This window comes from Leptodactylus fuscus, chromosome 4 (genome assembly GCF_031893055.1).
Source record: "Leptodactylus fuscus isolate aLepFus1 chromosome 4, aLepFus1.hap2, whole genome shotgun sequence".
NCBI classification, from domain to species: domain Eukaryota; kingdom Metazoa; phylum Chordata; class Amphibia; order Anura; family Leptodactylidae; genus Leptodactylus; species Leptodactylus fuscus.
In genome coordinates, this window is record NC_134268.1 from 94546214 (window position 1) to 94570670 (window position 24457).

Consider the following 24457-nt stretch of genomic DNA (forward strand, 5'->3'; position numbering starts at 1 on the left):
GTTTTCCAATTCATTTTTAATAGATTCATTGTCACACATGCAGTAGCTCCATATCCTTGAGTTACACATATGTACAACAGTTCTAACGACACCCTAGAAAAAGGCCTTATGAATCCTCTCAAAAGATCCTAGTTATTTATAGGCCTAAAGACGAAGCTTCTATCCAAATATATCTATCTGAATGCCATGGGACTGGTTGGCTATCTTGTGTTTCAGGCTGCAGTCCCATGTTGTGGAAACGCAGCTTCTTTTGTTGCAGCTTTTGCTGTGTTTGAGCCAAAATCAGGAGTGGATTGAGCAGAAGGGAAAAGTATAAAAGCCTTATATAATTTCCATTCCTTTTATAACCACACCAAGGTTTGGATAAAAAAAAAAGCAGCAAAACTTGCAACATGGAGCCGCAGCCTTAGTTCACAGTTCACACGTAAAAACCGCCTGGCTTATTTTGGTACCGAAAAAAATCGCTTCCTATTCACTTCTATTGCTTTCCTCAGGCGGAATCTGCCTGAAGAAAGGTCGTGTCACTTTTTTCTGCTAGCAGCAAAAAAACTGCTAGCAGGAAAACGAAAGCTAGCAGTCTTCATAGACCACCATTGTATGTAGGCAGATTTTGAGGCAAAATCTGCTGTCAAAAACTGCCTCATTGCCCCTGTGTGAACTAGCACTTAGGGAGTTTCTCCAGACTGATAATGTCAGAGAGAAGGAACAAGTATGTTAAATTACAATTTACCTGATCCTTTCATCTCAGGAACAATAAGCTGCCACCAGATGCTTGGAAGTGGTATACGCTCTTCTACGGTTTACAACACATATACGCTCAGCTGAACATAGCGTCCTGAGAAGTTACTCCACTTTCTACACCATCCACTCACTGGATTGGGATCGCAGTAATTTTGCATCTTTGTCTCATTGGCTAAACATGGAGTACAGAGATCTACTAGACAGGATAACCACACTCACTCTTCCAAAAAGGAGTGAGTCTTAACAAAATGCGAAATGTTTGCACAAATGAGCTCAAGAAACTGCATATCTTTACTTGGCAACTTTTTGTATCTTTAAACATCAGCATTCTGTAGTGCAGGGTTTGAAAATTTCATCCATGGCATGAGAATATAAGAATATCTTGTAGCGACCACAAATGAGTTGACAGTGCTCAGTAATAGATTAATAAGAAAGAAACATGTAAGCAATATGTTACTTCAGGGTCAGGTGCCAAACAACAGGGCTGATTTACTTCTGCTTCCTGAAACCGGATTTTGTACTGCTTTGCCTTTCCTGTTACTGACTTGGCCTGCCTGACCTTCCCTCTGGATTACCCTCTGTACTGTGCTGCCCTCTTGTTGACAACTTGGACTGAGCGACTATGCTTTGGCACTCTGCTGCCACCTGCTGACCACCACCCGCCACTGCTTTCTTGGTTCCTAGTTTCTTGTTCTGCTGTGATTTGTGGTGCGCCGTGTGTCTGGCATTTCCTGACCCGTACTGTTCTTCCCACAGTCCTGCCAAGTCCATGCCAACCATCTGGGCCTCTGGTGAACACCACTGTGGGGTTGGAGTTGGTGTGTGGACACTCAGCGGTGTAATTACCATTTTGATCAGTGTGTCAGTGCTGGTTCTCACTATTGGCTCAGAACTGCATCTGCTATCCTAACAAAAATGCTCCATAATTCTGGCACTATTTATTCCCAAATACTAACATACATACCTTATGCCACATTCATTAACTGCTTGAGGCACAGTTGGGGGAAGTTATCAAACCTTGTACTCTACAAATAAATCTTTGAGCTCATTTGTAGTAACACTGCAACATTTTTTGTATTTACACCACTCAGGTGTAAAATTGTCATAACCTCACACCAGTGAGCGGTTAGCATAGAACGTGGAGAAACATCTCAGGACAGAAGTGTTAGACTTATAGATGGTCAATGTTTGATAAATTTGGCAAATTATGCAGAAGCAGACAGCGAGACTTAAAATTCCCCTTATTATAAATATCCGGATATTGGATAAAGAGGTGAGGGGCTCAAGTGCCCGCTTTAGCCAGGCAGTCTCTTAATAGAGATGAGGTGCATCTAAGTACAACAGATGCAGAAAACTGCAGCCAGTCTTAATAAAATTACCCAAATCTGTTTGTAAAACGTAGAACCACTTTTGGAAACTAGTGCACAGGAAGGAGGTCTTAATAGGATCAGTACACACAAATAGGATAATATTGTTCACAATGACTATTTGCAAACTTGCTTTTTATTTTAGTTGCATTATGTTAGGTTCACACTAGCATCCAGGTTTGCATCCTTTGGACCCATATCAGAACCCAGAAGATGGAAACCCTGTCCACTTAAAAAGAGGCTTCACTATAATGGGATCTGCCGGGTTTCTGCCTATTTCATGCTGAAACCAGTGGATAAAAAAAGTCCCCTTTGCAGGACTTTTTTTCTCAGCCGAGTTTAGGTGCATTCAGCGGCAGAGTCTCCTATGAAGACTCCAACACTAGTGTGAATCCTGCCTGAAAGATACGAGAACATTCTAAAAACAGATTTATTTTCATTGCTAGAAATAAGAAAAAAAATAAATAAATACCTTCTTGTTGTGCTGTTTTTCCTCACTAGAGCTTTGTGAAGACAATGGAAGTACTGAAATAAATTAATAACCATGTAAATACAGAATATACAAACACTTTTTACTCCAATCTGCAAAAAAATGGCTTATCTGGGCTATTAACAACAGGCATAAAAATGAAATGTAAATTTTTTTGTACTGTATGTAGTGCGAAAATAAAAGTGTACTAGAATAAATTGAATTCCCTAATATTCATATATTTGTACAATAAAGAATACTTTTTTATCTTATTCTAAAGCAAGAAATAAAGAATGAAAATAATGAAAGAAAGGAATAAAATATAGGAAAAAAAAATGTAGAGGAAGACAAATTAAAGAAAAAATAAATAAATAAAAACACAAACATATACTTGCCTAGCCTTTACAAAGCCTATTCCACACATACCTTTTGTACGTAAATTGCCTCGTTTTTATTCATATGCTAATTAGCCTCCACCATGCACCCTCTGCTATTCTCTCCTATGTGTGTACAGCACAGGCTGCTGCTGATGACTCATCTCCCTGCTCGCACACACATAGGACAGAATAGCAGAGAGGAGTGCTGCTAGGAACTTCCTGTGCTTGCTGGAAGCTAATTAGTATATGAATAAAAAAGGGGCTCATTAAAAAAAACTACTGAGGCAATTTACATACAAAAGTTAGGTGTGAAATAGCCTTTCTAAAGGCTATGCAAGTATGTGCTTAGTTAAAAATGACTTTTCCCAATGATAGAGCCACTTTAAGGCTGAGGCCCCACATTGCGGAAACGCAGCTTCATTTGTTGCAGATTTTGCTGCGTTTTTTTTAGCCAAACCTAGTATTGACCACAAAAGGAATGGGTCAATCCACTCCTGACTTTGGCTCAATAAACCGCAACAAAATCTGCTACAAAAAAAGTTGCGTTTCCGCAACGTGGGGCCTCAGCCTTAATCTGCGGGTCGGTACGATTACGACGATACCTCATTTAAAGTTTTTTTTTTTATGAGTTGGTAATTTTGCAGAACAAAAACCCATTTGGGGACATAAATCAATGATTTTTGAATCGCCATCTTCTGAAATGCGTAACATTTTTATTTTTCAGTTGACAGAGTCGGTTCAGGGCTTATTTTTTGCAGGACAACCTGTGCTTTTTATTGGGTCTGTTTTGGCGTACATGTGACTTTTTGATCACTTTTTATAGCATATTTTGTAAGTTGAGATGGAAAAAAATTATTACTTCCGGCGTTCCCTCCCCCGACGTTTACTGTATAGGTGAAGTAATGTTTTAGTTTTATTGTACAAGTTGTTATAGACGTGGCGATACCAAATATGCATTGTTTTTATTAATTTTTAGGTTTGATATTTTTTTTTTAATACCGTATAACTCATTGAATATAGGAAAAGGACATTTTGGGGCTTTAGTGATTTATTTATTTCACACATTTTATTAATTTTTTTCTACACTTTTTTTTTTTTTTTTTTTAAATGTTTTATTTCTCCCATAAGGACACTTGGACCAGCAATACTCTGATTGCTGGTCCAGTACTATAGCCTGCAATACTCTTGTATTGCAGTCTATAGAGGAAATGAGTCTTTGCAGACGCATAGACTCACTTCCTGCATCACGGCAGGATCAACTAAGTAACAGGGGGTCCTAGCAGCCCGGGGTCACTGGCCAGACCCCAGGCTGCATAAAATTCATCAGGCACCCACCGATCTCACTGTAGGGGGTGCCCAGGGGTCCGTATTAACGTGGAACCCTTTAGATGCGGCATCTAAGGGGTTAAAACTGCTGATCGTAGTGGAGCTCTAACCGGAGCTCCAATGGGGCAGCTTGTCCCGACTCTTGGCTGTGTAACACAGTCGGGTGCCGGGAGTAATGTCGCAACATTACAGGTCAGTAATAGTACTGAGCTAAGCATGAACGATGTTCATGCAGCGACGTACTATTACTGATAAGAGCGTTAAGAGGTTAAAGTAGTTTGACTTTTCTACAAAACCATTGCTTTTTGTAATATAGCCAACTTGTGTATAAAAAAAAACCCACATGCAAGCTCCTTTCCCCCCAAAGGCTGAGGCCCCAAATTGTGGAAATGCAGCTTTTTTTTGTTGCACATTTTGTTGCGGTTTTTTGAGCCAGAGCCAGGAGAAGCTACAAATGGAATCAGAAAAATATAGAATGCTCTTCTAACTTCTGCTCTGTCTAGTCCTGGCTTTGGCTCAAAAAAAAAAAAAAAATCTACAAAAAAAAAAAAAAGCTGCATTTCCACAACGTGGGGCCTTAGCCAAAAAGGGCAATTTTTGGAGAGTTTTAAATCTTAGGTCTAGTTCACACGTAGGCAAAGGGGCGGATTTTGACAGCTTCAAAATCCGCCCCTTTACAATGGTGGTCTATGTAGACCACCGGGCTTTTTTTTTTCCCACTAGCGGCGGGCTGCCGCTAGCGGAGAAAAGAAAGGACATGCCCTTTCTTCAGGCGGAAGCCGCGCGGGCTCAGCCACGCGGCTTCCGCCCCCGGCAGCTCCCTCCTATGTCAGCTCATTCATTTGAGCCCACAGCGGAGGGGAAAGCCGCGACCGCGATGGTCGCGGCAGGCGGGTTTTGACAAGAGAGAGACGCAGTTCACCGCGTCTCTCTCGGTGTCAAAACCCGCGCGGGCAGTTCACGTGTGAACTGACCCATAAAATGCGTGGAACCAAGCACAGTGTATAGTGAAACTTGAAGTTTGTATCCACTGCTTACCATCCTTTTTCCATACACGTCACTTTCACTATGACATAACTTCAGCTGCATTTGCCTTACAGAGGCAGCAATTAAATAGAAAGGTTCCTCAGACTCCTGATGGTAATGCACAAAGTTTTAAGACAATTTAAGTTGTGGTTTGTACCGAACTTGTTTGATCTGCAATGAATCTGGGATCTTAGCTACCGAAACCAAACTAAATCTTGGGAGGTACAGTCAGCCCTATTAATCATCTAGTTCAATTATTATTTTGCAAGAAAAAAAAAAGAAAAATTCAGTTTGTAAATATGATCAACATAATTTCATAAATATAAACTGTGCCATGTTATGTGAAACTAATTTAACTTGCGTTACCTTTCAGCTTACTTTTTCGTTTTTTACGACTGTAGTCCGCAGATTTTGCTGATGGTTCACGTCGATATTCCAGGATCCAGCTTTTTTCACTTTCAGAGGAATCTTTATGGTCAACTGCCTACAGTAGTAAATGGAGAAGTTATGGATAAATTATGAAACAATGGAAGCACTCAATATCAATTCCTCACTGTTTTCTAGATCTCTGCTTGCTTTCATTCATTTTGCCTACCCCCATTATACAAACCATACGATTTTTCTCAGTATTGTTCTAAAAGGGGGCAACCCCTTTAAGTCGGCTAGTTGTCAAGATGGGGTCATGCATGGGTGTTTTCTATAATTTTGAAATTATGTGTTTGGGTCATACCACCCAAATTAATTCATACATTTAATGTACCATATCTCTGCTTTATGTTGGTATTAAACTTTAATCATAATCACCCTTTAATTTTCTACAAATGTTATAAGGCTTACAAGTCAAACAGTAAAATTTGGTGAATATTTTGGGAAAAAAAACAGTTTCCAAAGTTCAAAATTACATGCCTTTACCAGGTTGTGAGTACGTCAATGCAGTAAGTTTAAGGTTTTTTTTGAAAGGTGGGGAGTGAAAAACAAAAATCCAAAAATGATAAATGACTGCAGCAAGCATAACAAACATGTCTCTAGGGTTGAATGAATGAATGAATAGATAAATAAAATAAACAATACTACAATTCATCTGCACCTAAACAAGTAAAAGTACGGCATCAGCCTACTATAAAAGGCAAAAAACCCCAAAACAAACAACTTACCTTTTTGGCTTCAGTTTTCTGGGAATAAGGTGTTCTTAACTGGCTGGAAATATTACTAGTATTCCTTTGTTTGTACATAAAAAATAAAATAAAAATTAAAATAAAAAAAAAAAGTCAAACATTGCTTCAACAAAATAGTAGTTTCTTTACTAAAAAAAAACAAACAAAAAAAAAACAAAAAAAAAAACGCTGTAAGTGGCATTATATTTGGAGGGCTATTTAATAAAGAAAGCCACAATAGTTTGACTATTGAGCTGCAACTTAACATTTTAACCAATTTAATGTGTATACATTTATTTGCAATGCCAAGTCAGTGTATTTGCATGTTTTAGAATTAATGGAGTGATGGCATCTGGTGCCATTCAATATTAGATCCAACTATCAGTAACCCACTGATCAGCTGTTTATCAAGCTCCACAGCACCTTCAGGGCTAGTTCACACGGGGGCAAGGAGGAGAGTGACGTGACGGCGTGTGAACGAGCCCTCAAAGTGCTGTGACCACTTACAATAGTCCATACTGCACAAAATACCATGCTATTTGTAAGTGGCTGCTGGGCCAAAGTAAACAATAAGGAGGCTGTTGCACTCAAATGCGCATACCGGGCCTTCAAAACCTGATCAATATGGCCATCAGTAAAACAGTCTCATCTTAAAGAGAACCTTTCACCACCTTCACCAATTCAAATTCTTCGCATTTGTGCACAAAACCACTGATTCTATTAAAGTTACATTTTTTTTCTCTAGGTCCATCCAATCCAGAGAATTAAGCGCTGTTAGTTTTGATGTCTGATATACTATCTAAGCTCTGCAATCTCAGAAGGGAGGTGTTAGGCAGGGGGCGTGATTCAGAGCTCCAATGAGAACCAGCCAGCGTCAGAGCTCAGAATTACGCCCCCTTGTCTGCTCCTGCCTGACACCGCTCTCCTTACAGTAAAGAGTCCAAAATTAACAGCATTGATTGCTCAGGAACATTGATGGCAGACAAAATAATTCCAACTGTGCCAGAATCAGTAGAGCAGTGACTTATTAAAAAACAAAAACTTTGATTAATAATAATAATATGGATATTAATAACTAAAATGTGAAATGTCCAGACTTCATATAAAAAAAACAAACCGTTCAGAACTGGAGAGAATGACAAATACCTGTTGGGTGTAATCACTGGACTTAATACTTTCTCCTTCACAGCAGACTCCTAAGGAATAAAAAGAAATTTGTCTTCCTTGTGTCAAGACCAACAAAAAAAGGAATTCAATGCACACAGTGGTTACACATATGAGCAAGGGCACATTCTGACTACTGTAATAGCACAATGCAGAAGGACGGGTTCACACCTGCGACCGGTCTCCCCTTTGTGGGTTTCTGTCTTCTGCCCGAGAAACTGGACAGGAGACGGAAACCCAGCAGTCAGTGTCCGCCCGTGAGTTACTTTGTGTCCGGTTAAAAAAAACAAAAACGGTTTCGTCGCGGAGATGCCGAAGCCACTCACACACTTTTCAAACCCATTCAAGTGAATGAAAACTGACTGCCGGTTTCTGTCTCCTGTCCAGTTTCTCAGGCAGAAGACGGAAACCTGCAAAGCAGAGACCGGGCGTAGGTGTGAACCTGCCCTAGCTGTAAATTTACAGTCAAAAAATAATTTAAATCACATAGGGACAATACGGGAAAGATTTCTCAAAGGTTGTTAGCACTTGAGAAGAAACAAGAATGTTTTCATTTACTGTAAGTAGAGATGTTAAAGAGTACCTAAACATTTAGATAGTGGTAAGAGGGTTGCAGTAGGAGATGAGTAGTAGTGTGAGCGTAGGGTCCCAACCCTGCTTGATCATCAAAAATGGAACGTCACACAGTAGGTTGTGCTATAAATTTTTTAGTGTTTTATTCGGTGTTTCAAGTAGAGTTTAAGTGAAACGTTTTTCGGTACATTAAAAGTACCTTCATCAGACTCTACATACAGAAAAAATAAACACAAAAAAAGAAATTACATTCATATGAAAAAATGTGCACATAATTTACAAAATATACAAGTTATATACATTTAAAGGCCCAGTTGTAAAAAGGCAGGAAGTACGATGGTGGATTTCCGCATAAAAATCGAGCTAATTCGGATATTCCATATACTGCGACATGAAGACAGAGTAACCGAACTGAGTGACAGGTTGTGAGGTATACACAATAAACATTTTGGAAAGCGGTGTCATAGTCTGGTTCTTTGGTCAGGAAATTTTTGAGGTTGCGGACCCTGGAGGGTAAATTGCGGCGGGGTGTTAACGAGCCTGCGATCTCGTTGCCATGGGGGCTGGGGGGGCCGTAGGTGTAAATTGTCGGCCTCTCCTTCCTGGTAGTCCCCTTGATGTCTGACCTGTAAAATAAGAGGAGCGATTGCGGCCTATACTTGAGTCGGATGAATCAGGAGAGGTGAACCTTCGTCTTGGATCTTGTTTAGTTTGTGGATAACCTTCCTTCCATTTGTATACTCGGTCGTTTTGGTAGTCCTCTTGATCGCGCAGAAATTTTTTTCGTTTTTGTGTTTGTAGATCTTTGCGATATTGTAGCAGAGTCGCTTCCGTTTTTTCTTTTAAGGTGGTGAATTCCGTTTCTGAAGTCGAGGTGCGTAATTGAGCTTCCGTTCTCTCAATCTGTGCACGTAGAGAAGTAATACTCTTTTGGAGAAAGGTGACGGTTAGCGTCATAATGTCGAATGAGCATTTGTTGAGGATTAATTCAAATTGGCTGCAGAAATCTTTGTCATCTTTGAAGATGGTAGGGACAACCGACATCCTAAGTCCCCGTGGAATCCGTAGATTCTTGACATATTCTGCCAGCGTAACACAATGGAGTTCCATACTACAATCTACAGATCTACAAACACAAAAAAGAAAAAAATTTCTGCGCGATCAAGAGGACTACCAAAACGACCGAGTATACAAATGGAAGGAAGGTTATCCACAAACTAAACAAGATCCAAGACGAAGGTTCACCTCTCCTGATTCATCCGACTCAAGTATAGGCAGCGATCGCTCCTCTTATTTTACAGGTCAGACATCAAGGGGACTACCAGGAAGGAGAGGCCGACAATTTACACCTACGGCCCCCCCCAGCCCCCATGGCAACGAGATCGCAGGCTCATTAAACACCCCGCCGCAATTTACCCTCCAGGGTCCGCAACCTCAAAAATTTCCTGACCAAAGAACCAGACTATGACACCGCTTTCCAAAATGTTTATTGTGTATACCTCACAACCTGTCACTCAGTTCGGTTACTCTGTCTTCATGTCGCAGTATATGGAATATCTGAATTAGCTCGATTTTTATGCGGAAATCCACCATCGTACTTCCTGCCTTTTTACAACTGGGCCTTTAAATGTATATAACTTGTATATTTTGTAAATTATGTGCACATTTTTTCATATGAATGTAATTTCTTTTTTTGTCTTTATTTTTTCTGTATGTAGAGTCTGATGACGGTACTTTAATGTACCGAAAAACGTTTAACTTAAACTCTACTTGAAACACCGAATAAAACACTAAAAAATTTATAGCACAACCTACTGTGTGACGTTCCATTTTTGATGATAAACATTTAGATAAGTATCGATTTTCTGGCAGCATTTTTTTCATTAAAAAATTTTGTAATACACTTCAAACTACAGATGTTGCCTCCTAATTCCATTAAACCCTGCACTGAATTTCATTTTGCTCCCTCTCTCTCTATATTGGCACTAGAAATTGTCACATCCTTCTGCTTCTGAGTATGGGTGTAATACAAAAAAGCTGGAAGGGAATCGTAAAACAAACAAAAAAAAAAAAAAAAAAAAAAAAAAGCAGCTTGTCGGGGGAAAATCATAATACCCCAGAGATATGCTGTCTGTAAAGGAAAATTAATTAACAGGCCAAGATCGGCCTCCGCCATCTTAGCCTGGAGAACCACAAGACACATGGTGGTCGTGTATCAAAATGGATTCTGGTTTAATGGTGGCTAGAACAAAGTATATATCACATGGCATAGACAGAACAGGATTGGCTAGTATAATTAGCCTAACATCTATTGGTGGAGAAGTTTGTAACAATAGCCCTGATGCATATCTATTGGATAAGAAACTGGAGAGAGGACACACCCCCCTGAGGGCTGGCTTTACTCTAAAATGGAGTCTTGTGAGCACATGGTAGCCGCATGTATCAATCAAAATGGCAGCCATCAGCACATGTCTCAAATACACATCCTAGATGTCTATCTCATGGTATTCTAAAGACAATAGACATCCTTGTTGGAGACAATTAACTTAATTACCCTTCTCTTGTCCCTTTATCTTAAAAAGGGTCTTTGGTCTTTGATCCTTCCTAACAATGCCCGTGGTTCCTGCCGAACTGTCTCCATTTTAATTAGTTTCTTTGTAAGATAGCATCACCCAATACACAGAGCATAGTATTTACATAACCAGTCTGGCAAGATCCAAACTGCATCTCTCTGGGAGAGAGAGATGGACAGATAGAACCATCTCAGCCCCCACCTCTATACACAATTTTTCATAAGATATTATTGTTCCCCCACAATTCCCCCATTAAGACATTTATTATTTTTCATATCAGATGAGTACGTTCACTTAGTTCCCTAAATGCCAGCCCTGCTGGATTCCCCATCTGATATTTTTTTTTATAAATGTCTACCACTTATATCTATCTTTATCATAACATCTATTAAAACATATCAAAATTAATTTGAAAGAAAATACTATATACACAATATGCCCATGGCAATTTGTACAATGTTTTGCCATATCCCCATTATCCTTTTAGGAAAGCAAAACAAAAAAACAAACAAATAATGTCCATTTCTTCATTCCTGCCGTGATTCAGGAATCTTTGTATAATGGGAAGCAGGTATCCTCCAATTTGACGGAGGTGGCAGTTGTCATCAGCACTTAGGAGGGGCCGTCTTTCTGATATGTCTTTTCACTATCACTCAATCACCACCTGCAAGCTATGTGCTCCTGGAAAAAATCAAAAGATCAAACAGGGTCTAGAATAGAAGAAAACGCCTGTTCATGTGTTACTTTCAGTCTTTGACACAAGTTCTGGACATAGCTGGCAGTACTTATCATACTTAAGTTGTGAAGTCTGGGGAAAATACAACCCTTAGTCTAAGCACCCTTCCATAAAGCACCTTGAGTGTGCACTTAAACCTTTTCTACTTTGCCTGAACTCTGCTCAATCCCCAATACATACATTATTTTATTCATTATTTCACCTGTGACATGTGTACCTCTATCAGACTCTATCCTCTCAGGTATCCCCAATCTACACACAAGCTCAGATATCAATTTCTTGGCAGTTACCTGCGTCGTTGCTCGGCTGATCCAACCTGAGACCAAATCTCCACACAGACCAACACATTTGTACGTTGTAAATTCAGGCAATTGTATGTAATGGATACAGGGGTTTTGGTGTGCATGCGGTGTGTCTTAACTACCTGTCCTGGATTGTGTAGAGCACATATGTGACATGCTTTTATGTGATTCCCTGCAGCCCTTCCAAATCCTGAGGCAACCCATAACTTACCCACTAGTGACTCCATGGCATTTCGAGAGGCATGCACCTTACCGTGGGCCAAACCAGCCATTTGGGGGTATGCTGCTGCGGGCAGACACAGTCTATCCCCCATTTTCCACATTCCTTCACATTCTCTGGCACCAGCCTTTGTCCATTTCTCAATTTCCTCACCAGTCACCTAAGAGTACAGCCCCTTGGGGTCTGCTATTTTTCTCACCTGGTTGAGACCCTTCCATGGTGGTAGCACCGCTGCTCAATCAGCCTTCTCATTTCCAATACTCTCAGGGTCTCTTCCCTTTGTGTGAGCTCTGACTTTCACAATTGCCAACTGCTTAGGGAGCAATATGGCCATATCTCAACTGACTTACTAAGTTTCCATTCTTAATTGGTTTGCCCTGTGCCATCAGGAAGTTCCTGGACCTCCATATTGGACCATAACCATGTGCAATGCCAAACGCATACCTGGAGTCAGTGTAAATGTTTGCTGTGCTATCAGGCGTCTATAAGGTCAGCCTCTTATACTGACATGTGTGGTGAAAGGGCTTCTTATACTATGGTGTCATGTATAATGACTACAGCATACCCTGTATTCAAATTTGCCTTTTTCTGTTAGGTACCTGGAACCGTCCACAAACATCTCATAGTCAGGATTCTCCAATGGGGCGTCAGTGACATGACCGAAGCCGCCTCTTCTGAGAGGGAGTTTAAAAATATCTCATCTACTAAATATCTCATTATCTACTCCCCCTTTGAATCATGAACTCCTACTGGTATAAGAGTTGCAGGATTCAAAAGTCAAATAACGCTGAAATGAGATGTTTGAGGAGGATGTAGAGCAAATTCCATGTTACTCTATCTTGCCAAAGAAATATGACATCTGTCTATCTGTGTGAGGATTGCCTTACCACCGTTCTGATAGAGGAAAACACATCAGGTTCAGGTCTGTCTATCTGTAGCACAAAAAAAAAAAAAAATTAAAATTATCAACATATCACCATAATATTCACTTAATTTCCCATAAAACATTTGCCTAATCTTTTAATACTCTGCCTATTTCGGGCAGTGTCACATCCCCTATTACTTCTCTTGACTCTTTTTAGTTAAGGTGACAATAAGAGACACTTCTAATTAGATTTCCAGTGTCTCACTTTAAGCTATACAAGGCAATACAATACTCTATTTGCCCTTTAGCCGTTATACAATAGGACTTTTGACACTAATTAAGACATTCTGTTGTTTAAGGGTCCAGCCATTGTAAGTGGCTTGCTGGCTAAAACTTGCCAAACCTGTATTCAGACTTATTTATACAATCCTAAGTAAATTCAATTCTCTACAACTTCTAATTATTTCAGAATTACAACTAATTCATTAAATGCTCAAAATATATCAGCAGAAAAGGCAAAAACTTTAAGGGATCAATCTATCTCCCCCCTCCCCCGTCATAACAAGAATTTATACACAAAAACACATTACAGAGCAGATATTCGAGTGACTTCTAATCTACTTAGTCAGATGTCTATCACCTTGTAGCAAACAATGCCGCAGAAACACCACTTTTGTTTTGCAAAACTACGATTTATCTTTACCTGCGTGTACATATTAAGATAGCTCACATGCATTGCCTACCCCTTATGGTGCCTAATCCCATATCAGAAGGATCATCTAAATAACAATGACTAAGTACATCTCATATTTACCAAAACACACATATATGTATTCAGCAATGGAAAGAAACTCATATCTACTTGTCACCACCCTCTGTGGGACTATCAGCATTCAATTTCTTCATCTGCTCCCTGTGGAGACTAAAAATGTAACAATACAAACATGGACAAACAGAGCATGTGCATATAGCAAACACATGTAACCTGTACATATACTTGACACACATATGGGCCCATTCATTTCCATATATACATGCATACTTCACACTGGAGCTCCAGACACACACACATCCATTAAATCATAAAGATTATGATAAATTATTTTCCTACAAATAATCACAGGGTTAGTTATAATTCCTGCACAGCTGAATATTGAGGAAAAATAAACAAACATGTCATTAGATGGCTTCGACTTCTTATCAATGTGTATATCACTGAAAAATAAACATAATAATGATTATCTAAAATTTATGCCATTAATCCAATTTTAAAGACATTAAATATGATTTAAACAGCCAATACTGATACCAACATTACATATTAATATCTTTGTGCAGTTTTTGAATACGTCTATGGCAAACCCCTCTCTTCTAATTACCACAGATGTTCAGAACCTTTTAAACTATATTTGAGGTTTTGCCTTAAGGGCCAGAATTTTAACATTTTTTCTTTATGAGATTCCAATCAAAGTTTTTACCACTGTTACACAAGGTTTAAAAATCAAATACTGGCATTTCTAAAAACAGCTTACATTATACAGTTACAAATTATTAAACCATATATTCATAATTCTCCATACATTATACCAATTATGTTACATCGTATCACTCATAGCTGAAATCTTAGCTACCTGCCGTGTCTCCCCTCCCCCCTTCTTGCTACCAAACCTGTATACCATGATACCTCTGCTGTGGATATATACGAGTCACACTGGGGGGAGGGGCCTGACCTTCATCATCACTCACATGGCACTAACAACACAATGCCATGTGCAGAACGCATTGATCTTTTAACTGGACAGTGTGTGTCCACTATGCATTTCCTTACACTAAGGAAAATATACACACACTTAATACCTTATTTCTGTAACCATTCCTTACTTAATTTGTTTTTCCAACTATCCAACATCTTATCAGCAGTTTCTCACCTCCATTTCTAACTGCTCTTTCCTTAAACTATCTTTTGGGTTGATTTCCATACTGGCTGACTCTGCACTCCCCCCATTCTGTTCTTCAATCAGAGCTTATTCCTCTTTGTAACTTATGCTCCTGTATCTGTCCTGCATGATCTAATCTCCATTGGTTCCCAACATTTACTATCAAACAATCCTATCTTAGGAACCCCTGCTCTCTTAAGGATTTTTATTTATTTATTTATTTATTTTTCCTTTTTTCTTTTACTTGGGCGGCAACTTCTCTCTCTCTCTCTTTCTATTAGTTCATATGGGGTGTACCCTATCTCAGAGGGTCCCTTCCCCATACTAGCTGATGGCCAGTCAGCTGTGAGCTTCCCACCCCTCTAGGGCAATTAAGACAATAGAGGGTCACTCTTGACTACTCGAGGGTCATACATACTGACCTCTCTTAGTGGGATCTCCCAAACAGTCACTCTGTTTTCACTGAACTAATCTCTAATGTACAAGTTTCCGGTATCTGTGCTCAAGGCAAAACCTATTCTGAACACCCCTGAATCTTTACACGTACTTGCGCGGATTCTACTCAGTCCTTAGTGTTTAAACAAGGACTTTTCAATCACTCAGTATTAAGGATGGAGACTGACTCTCCCTTCTATGCCTCCCTATACACTTTATAACAGATGTATCAATCAAATCACAGCATGGACAGTATACAAAGAATGAGGTATAACATTCCCACCCCCTTTACAGACAATATATTCTACTGGTTCTTCCGAGCTATATAAAAATGGCGTTGATTTTATACTATATGCAGCACTAACCTCACTTATCAACACACAGGATCCGGGACACGTAGGAACTCAGATTAATTATTTGGTAAAGCAAACGCTTACCTTTCTTTCAGCGCTGATTTATTCATCTGAGGTCCTCCGGGCCCGTCTCCAAATCGGTTGGTGAGTGGATCAGTACACTACCGGCTGCACATCAAACGATCATCAACGCCCTCACGTTGGGCGCCAGTTTCTGTCGGGGGAAAATCATAATACCCCAGAGATATGCTGTCTGTAAAGGAAAATTAATTAACAGGCCAAGATCGGCCTCCGCCATCTTAGCCTGGAGAACCACAAGACACATGGTGGTCGTGTATCAAAATGGATTCTGGTTTAATGGTGGCTAGAACAAAGTATATATCACATGGCATAGACAGAACAGGATTGGCTAGTATAATTAGCCTAACATCTATTGGTGGAGAAGTTTGTAACAATAGCCCTGATGCATATCTATTGGATAAGAAACTGGAGAGAGGACACACCCCCCTGAGGGCTGGCTTTACTCTAAAATGGAGTCTTGTGAGCACATGGTAGCCGCATGTATCAATCAAAATGGCAGCCATCAGCACATGTCTCAAATACACATCCTAGATGTCTATCTCATGGTATTCTAAAGACAATAGACATCCTTGTTGGAGACAATTAACTTAATTACCCTTCTCTTGTCCCTTTATCTTAAAAAGGGTCTTTGGTCTTTGATCCTTCCTAACAATGCCCGTGGTTCCTGCCGAACTGTCTCCATTTTAATTAGTTTCTTTGTAAGATAGCATCACCCAATACACAGAGCATAGTATTTACATAACCAGTCTGGCAAGATCCAAACTGCATCTCTCTGGGAGAGAGAGATGGACAGATAGAACCATCTCAGCCCCCACCTCTATACACAATTTTTCATAAGATATTATTGTTCCCCCACAAGCTCTTGTATTATTTCCAGAGATATCACCAGCTAAAAACTAGCAGGATATGGGAACCGAATATGCATACGAGAATATTATATTTCACATAACACTAGAAGCACGTTTGTACATTTTATAACGATTGAGCTAGGTGTTTATTACACCCATACTCCATGAGAAATAGTGAGGATTTCCATGTCAATATAGAAAAACTAGACAGAAAATGGATTTCAGCACAGAATTTCAATTTAATGACAAATGCCACTGAATTCAGCGCACTATTGGCTTTCCCATTATGTGCCCCTGGTGAAGAACTATCAGTGCCGTTACGATAGCTCTTCAGTGTCAGATGGGCGTTTCTGACAGCCTGTGAGGAACACCCTTGCTGACATTAGTGTCCGTAGCGCTGTACTGTGAGGGGGAGTTCCTTACTGCCCAACCATGACGTTGAGGGGTGAGGAATGCCCCCCTCCCCCGTACTAGTGGTATATAATACTGCATGTGCCCGAGGACATGAAAGGTCCTCTTTAACTAGTTACGTAACTTCTGAAGACAATTGATTATACTCTATTTTATTTAGGGATATCAGGGTACAGGGGGCTGAATGCTTTTGCTCGTCACATTTTTCTGAATTTTATTTGATTAAAATTTTGAAAACCAAGTATCATTTTTGTTTTACTTCATAATTATTTGCTACTTTTTGTTGGCCGATCACCTAAAATGTCAATAAAATACATTTAAATTTGTGGGTGTAAAGAGACAAAATGTGAAAAAGTTTAAGGAATATGAAAACATTTTCAAGCCACTGTAAATAAAAAACATAAGCCCAAGCCTATAAGTACTTGGATCTGAAATTAGGGTATAAACTATCACAACTCCTCAATGTAAACCCTTCCACTGTTAGAATGCCTAATAAAAAAGCTTCCTCTGTTCACACTCCTGCATTACAATACAGGATATGTCATATCGTACTATAACTTTAGATGTCCAGACATTTTCTGCACATTAAAGGACACTGAATGGTGACTATTATGTGTAATGGCAGTAATGTTTATCACAAAACTTCTAGACCTCTGTATAAACAATACTACCTCCAATGCCGCCTCTACTACCTCTTGTGTAACCCTCTCTACCTCATAGATAGTAAGCTCTTGTAAGCAGGGCCCTCAGTCCCATTGTGTGAACTGACTTACTCAGTAATATGTCTTTTTGTCTGTACTTGAACCCTACAATTTGTAATGTGCTGCAGAATATCTTGCCACTGTATCAACAAAACTTATACTATAAACTGTATTACCAGCCATTCCACTTTCATTACTATTGTTTATTGTGATGCATACAGGATAAACTGGTAACATCTTTTCCCACTTTGTTTAGTACATTGACGCAATATTTTAGTGGTCCTAATCAAGACTCGACTTCAACTGGCATGTGCCAGTATTCTTCAAGATAAGGATTGTACACATTGCTTAATTGCACAGAAAAAAAAAAAAAAAAAAAAAAAAAAAAAAAAAAAAAACTGTCCTGTATGCATGTGCACAGAGCTGCCATTGAGGAGTCCTGAACTCATATACAGCAAATTAAAATTTACCTCAAACAGAACTGACATGGACTGCTTTGGGAGCCTAAGCCCCAGCTACAAAAGGACAGTGATAAGGTAGAAGCCGTGCTTACGACTAATTGACCAATAATCCTGGGTAACCATCGTTGTCCTAATTGATATGAGCTAAGGGCTAGCGACCAGGTATTGATACCAGACACAAAATGTTAGTATTAACTTAGTATTAGTTAGTCTTTCTTAGCAGTGAAGAGAGTATGCACTGACGCGCTTTATTAAAAGAACATGGGGCAGAATAAGGAAGAGAGATAACAACAACAACGTAAGTATCCATATTAATTCCTGATTGGTATGGTACATCTCAATCAAACAGAAAAAGTTTAAAGAGGACCTGTCATGGATTTGGGCACAGGTAGTTCTATATACTGCTGGAAAGCCGGCAGTGCACTGAATTCAGTGCACTGTCAGCTTTCCCAATCTGTACCCCGGGTAAAGAGCTAACGGTGCCGGTACCGTAGCTCTTTACAGTCAGAAGGGCGTTTCTGACACTCCGTCAGGAACGTCCTTCTGTACAAGCAGCACCAATAGCGCTGTGCTCTGAGACCTCATAATACTCGTCTATGGGCGAGCACAGTGGGGGCGTTCCTCCTAGCTCACACTGTACAGCGCTATAGGCGCTGCTGTGTGAGCACAGAGGGAGGGGGCATTCCTCCCCACTCACACTGTACAGCGCGATAGGCGCTGCTGTGGAGAAGGACGTACCTGATAGACTGTCAGAAACGCCCTTCTGACTGTAAAGAGCTACGGTACCGGCACTGATAGCTCTTTACCCGGGGCACAGATCAGGAAAGCCGATAGTGCGCTGAATTCATGTGCTCCCACAGAGTATAATCCTCCTACACTCACCCGTAAATTATATGTCCCCCCTCCATCTCTCCCCCAGTTTCATATACACCCTTCATCTGCCCCTAGCTTCATGTCCCCCCCCCCCATCTCTGTCCCCAGTTTCATATCAGCCCAATTTCATGTCCCCCCGTCTCTGCCCAGTCTCATGCCATTCTTCCCCCCCCTTCATTTGCCCCAGTGTCATGCCATTCTCCCCCCTTCATCTGCCCCAGTGTCATGCCATTCTTCCCCCCCTTCATTTGCTCCAGTGTCTTGCCGTTCTCGCCCCAAATCATCTGTTCAAGTGTCATGCCGTTCTCCCTCCCCCTTCATTTGCTCCAGTGTCATGCCGTTCCCCCCCCTTCATTTGCTCCAGTGTCATGCCGTTCTCCCCCACTTCAGCGCACTGTCAGCTTTCCAGCAGTATATAGAACTGCCTGTGCCCAAATCGGTGAAAGGTCCTCTTTAAGCCGTTCCATATATAGCCAACTTCTCCCGCTTCTGCGTGGTAACCTTGGGGAGCTGTCTTCTGGCAGCAAGCCAAGCATTTATTTTTCTTACATGCATCCTGGATGCAGGCGCCATCTTATCATATAGCCTCGCAGCATGTTTCTTAAGCAGCATATACACATTTTATCAAAGATTATAATGTTTTTGCAATATGACCGCAAACAAAAGGAATATATGTATTTTCTAACCTTATCAACAGCACTACTGTTTGGAAAAGACTTGTCTAGCCCAGATACTAGTTCCACCTAAAAAGGTAATGAATGTTTTACCAGCAGCTGAAGGTTATTAGTAATGCAACATTTCATTTATGCATTTCATAAAAAGTTGTTTTTACTACAAAATAAATCCAAAACACATCTTTACCTCCACATCTGAAGAAGAGTCTGATGATTGGGGAAATTCATAAACATCAAATGCTCTTCTGTAAATCAAAATAAAAAACCCCAAACATTAAGACTATCAATTAGATTAAATCTAACATAGCGTACATTATTAAAAACAAATATGGATATGCATATTAACAAAAACAGCAATATTATCTGCAAGGCTGGGTTCTGGTGATCGACCATGTGTACGGATATTAGGACATTGTTAGTCATTGTTAGAACTCAGAATTGCACCCCTTGTCTGCACATGCCTGACACTACCTACTTCACATTACAAAGCCTAAATAACACAAGCACCAAAAGTAAAATTACTTGGTTGTAAATTGGATTAAAAAAATTCCACCTGTGCAGGAATCAGTGGAGCAGATACTATTAAATAATGCAAAGAGCTGGACTTTGGAGGTGCTGAAAGGTCCTATTCAATATATAAATAAATGGGATGAAAACTAATTCTTGCCCTAATCTAAACATCCTCCCTTGCCTACTTTCTAAATAACAATTTATCAAAAATGTATATTTACCCATATTCCTGGGGGTGGTCATGTGACTGCCGCAGGGACATTTGCTGGTTATCTGGTGATGACCAGTTTCCCCATTTCCGGAAACAGAACGTCACTTCTACGCTGCTTTGTGCTGTGCAGCCGATAATCCACCTGTAATGCGCAGGCTTGCGAGCAGCTCTAAGCCTGGATCGTTGGCTGCAGAGCACAGAGCAATGCTGGGGCAATAGAACACGCCAGCAGAATCAGAAAAAGAGAATGGGCCGTCTCGCAGGAGGAAGCCTGGACAGGAGAGATGTATGTATAATGAGGTCGGGGTTGGGAAAGGCTATTAGTGGGTGGGATAGCTAGAGAGACAGGGAGGGGTGTATGGGTGGGAGGGAAAAAGGAAGGGTGGAGTGATGTGAGAGGGAGTTATTGTGAAAACTACATAGGAGGAAGCTTAACGTATAAACAAATGCAGAAGAAACCAGAAGCTCCCAATGACACACAGAAATCACTCAAAACACGACTAAGAGTACATGGGTGCATTTATTAACCCATTAATAGCACTAACAGATACTAAATAACATACTCAATGTACTTCATAAAAATACTAATTTTACAGGATCTCAAAAGGTCTGCAAGGTAAATAAATTGCTTTAGGCAGCACCCTAAAATGTGCATTTCTCCAGACCTCATTAAAGGGGTTCTCCCATCTCAGTCTTTCTCCAGGCTGTATGCAGTGTCTGCTTCTCACTTCCTGTATTTCTCCTCCCTCCCTTCCCTTTTGCTAAATGGGCTGGAGAAGTCTCAACACTTATTCAGATCAGATAATATGCAGATTCTTGTACAGACTGGACTCAGTGTTATCTGTCTGTTTACATATATAGACAAAAGACTCGGCTTTATTAGCAAAGTGCAATTAGCTGAACGCATTATCCTGCCAGCACTGAGTAAGTGACGTCACTTGTCCTATCTCCCAGGTCCGTGGTTATAGCAATGCTGTGTAAACAATGTGAGGAATAAGGTCACATAGCAGGGGAACAAAGCAGAATTTCTAAAGCAATATATTTAGGAAAAGTCTTCAATTTACATAAGTTATAAGTATAGATATGATCATTGAGATGGGACAACCCTTTAAGCACAGCTCTACAGCTCTTATGCCATCTCTGAAATATCTTACCACATACTGTTTGGTCTCCCAACATGTCATTTTCATTGCTTTTTATTTTTATTTTTTAGGAAGTGGAATGAGAAAAACAGTGATTTTTTTTTTGACTGTGTCTACTGTATGGGTTAAAAAGTGTGGTAATTTTTTTTAAGGACACAATGGAGGTCACAGAGGATGGGAAAATAAATCAATAGATGCTGCAGTCAACACCATTGACATCATCATCAGGGGTTAAACTGAATCTGTTTTATAACTGAATGTGGCCAGCGCAGTGGGAGCTGGCTGTCAGTTAGGGCCCGTTCACACGGGCACAGGGGGGGGGGGGGGGGATCTTGGGGCGGAATCCACGTCATAATCCGCCCCTTACAATTGTGGTCTATGGAGACCGCTAGCGGCATGTTGCGAGCTGCCCTTTCTTCAGGCGGAATCCGCGGCTCGTTGAGCTGCGGCGTCCGCCTCGCGGCAGCAGCTTTCGGAATCAGCCCATTCATTTGAGCCTGCTCCGGAGGGAGAAGCCATGACAGCCGTGGCAGGCGGATTTTGGCCCAAGAGCGACATGGCTCCCCGCGTCATTCTCTGTGCCAAAATCGGCCCTTCTGCCCCCCGCGTGAACAGGGCCTTAAAGTTGGGCTGCCATTGTGATTGTGCTGGCACACCTGGTATGTCAGCAAAAACAGAATAACAAATTTACAGCAATCTGCATTGTAAATCGGGAGACAACGGTCTAAATCTGCATTTTGCATAAACACTTTTTTCACTTTTTTGTTTCTAAATATATTTTGCTTACATATTATGCAACATTAGGTGCGACACTCAAAAATAAAAGTGTTATTATTCCACTGCCACTTAAGAGATTGCCACTGTAACGTGGGCATCAATAGGAGCCCCAGTTACAGGGTAAAACAGCCCCCATTATTCACAGGTAAAGCAGATCTGTGTTTCCTAAGACATAGCAGCTCTACTATACTGGGGGATGCCTGTTGATCACTGGATGAAGTAAAACAGTAAGCACCAGAACTGACGATCAAATGTCCCCTTGGAATACCAGAAATTGCTTATATTTTCCCTTCCTGGCTCTTGGGTGTTTTGCAGTTTTAAGCCAGCCTCATACATGTACGGAGCTTAGAGGCCAAGTGTTTAATAATAATTCTAACAGGTCCTATTAAGCACACATAGCACACTGCCTTAGGCTTTACACCACTTTATGCATAAAAAAGCAGGATGGATTCCTAAAGAGAAAAGTAGGTAGGTGATAAACAATTCTGTTTTCTCTTTAACAGCCTACTGAAGAGAACAGAATACTGGGGAAAAAAGTGTGCTTTTTTTCCACATAAGCAAATACTTTTTCATTCTATGAAAAGCATGTTTTCAATATAAAAAAAACAAAACAAAAAACGTCTTTCGTGAGAAGACCCCTATAAATATAATTAAAATATAATATAAAAAAAAATCTTATCATCACCACAGCTGATGACAAACTCTACATTTGATATTGAAGCAAAATATGGAATCTATTTTAACACTTTAATACAAAAAAAATTTAAACCTAAAAAAATTCAAGTCACTATGACTTTCGGTCAATTACAAAATAGTACACTAACCATATTACATGCCAACTTGGAGCCCAAATTTGATGCACTGCAATAAATCTGATATTAATAACTTACATCAACATCGTAAAGACTATAAATAGTTTAACCTTAAAACTTACGCACCGTAAATGTTATATTAAACTACCCCCCCCCCCCCCCCCCGTTTTAAAATAACACCCTAAAACAGAATGTGATAAACTTACCGAACGTGCCCGGTGGGCGGGCATTCAGGGTGCGCCGTCTTCTTCATCCACGCCTCCTCTTCCTGCGATGTCCTCAGGTCCCGTCTTCCTCCGGCGCTCGCGAACGGATATTGCTAAAAAAAAATGGCCTGCGCGCATGCGCAGTAGCCATAGTAGAAGCCGCATGCTACTGCGCATGCGCCCAGGCCATTTTTTTTTATATCAGTGTCAGTTTGCGAGCACCGGAGGAAGACGGGACCCAAGGACATCGCAGGAAGAGGAGGTGTGGATGAAGAAGACAACGCACCCTGAATGCCCGCCCACCGGGCACGTTCGGTGAGTTTATCACATTCTGTTTTAGGGTTTTATTTTAAAACGGAGGGGGAGTTTAATATAACTTTAGCGGTGCCTGAATAGCCTTTTTAAAGGCTATTCACACATATGTGGGGCTCTAGCAGCATGGTTTTGCTGATGGAGCCCCTTTAACAGATCAGAAAACATCTACAATTAAAATACTAGATAATGTATAAAATCTTACTTTTCTGCAGACTGCTGCTTTGGTGAATTGCCTTTTGTTTCACTGAGAGCTGATGTTGAACTCTGAGGGGGAAAAAAAAAACGTTACAAATGGAACTTCAGTAGCCAAGGATTTATGAAGTGCAGTATCATATAACTAAAAAGCTAAAAAGTTGACAGCTCTGCCAGCATGCACCATGATGCATCAGATAGATAGCCTTGCCGGTATGCGCGTTGAAAGTGTGCTGAGTAAAGCCATGCAGAACCGAAAAAAAACACAGAGTTCCTCAGGCAGTACACACTGGTTTAGAATGCCAGGATCTTGGACTCCAGGAGGAGAATGTTGCCCTGGTGCGTATCGAAGATCATGCCCTGGAATTCCATGCACTAAGGCGGCACAAGGCAGTTCTTTTCCTCATTCATGAGACAGCCAAACTGGGGAAGGAGGTCCAAGGTGATCTGTAAGCCGGTCAGATTGTCCTTCTTAGATAGAGCTTTCACCAGGAGGTCGTCCAAGTATGGAATGACGGCAACCCCTCTGGAATGGAGGATAGCCATGAGGGATGCCATCACCTTAGTAAATACCCAGGGGACGAAAGCCTGAAGTGAACCCACCACGAAATAAAGAAAGTGTTAA

General features: G+C 40.6%; 1 protein-coding gene across 1 annotated transcript in view; it reads right to left on the minus strand.

The window, feature by feature from the left end:
• Window positions 1-24457, minus strand: part of SYCP2L (synaptonemal complex protein 2 like) — an 87427-nt gene that overhangs the window by 19494 nt on the left and 43476 nt on the right. The window contains exons 15-20 of the mRNA XM_075270835.1: window positions 23843-23904; window positions 19855-19912; window positions 7607-7656; window positions 6461-6503; window positions 5673-5790; window positions 2581-2633 (exon numbers count right to left, since the gene is read on the minus strand). Of these exons, the coding sequence (XP_075126936.1) occupies window positions 2581-2633; window positions 5673-5790; window positions 6461-6503; window positions 7607-7656; window positions 19855-19912; window positions 23843-23904 (384 nt within the window). The remainder of the gene's footprint in view (window positions 1-2580; window positions 2634-5672; window positions 5791-6460; window positions 6504-7606; window positions 7657-19854; window positions 19913-23842; window positions 23905-24457) is intronic.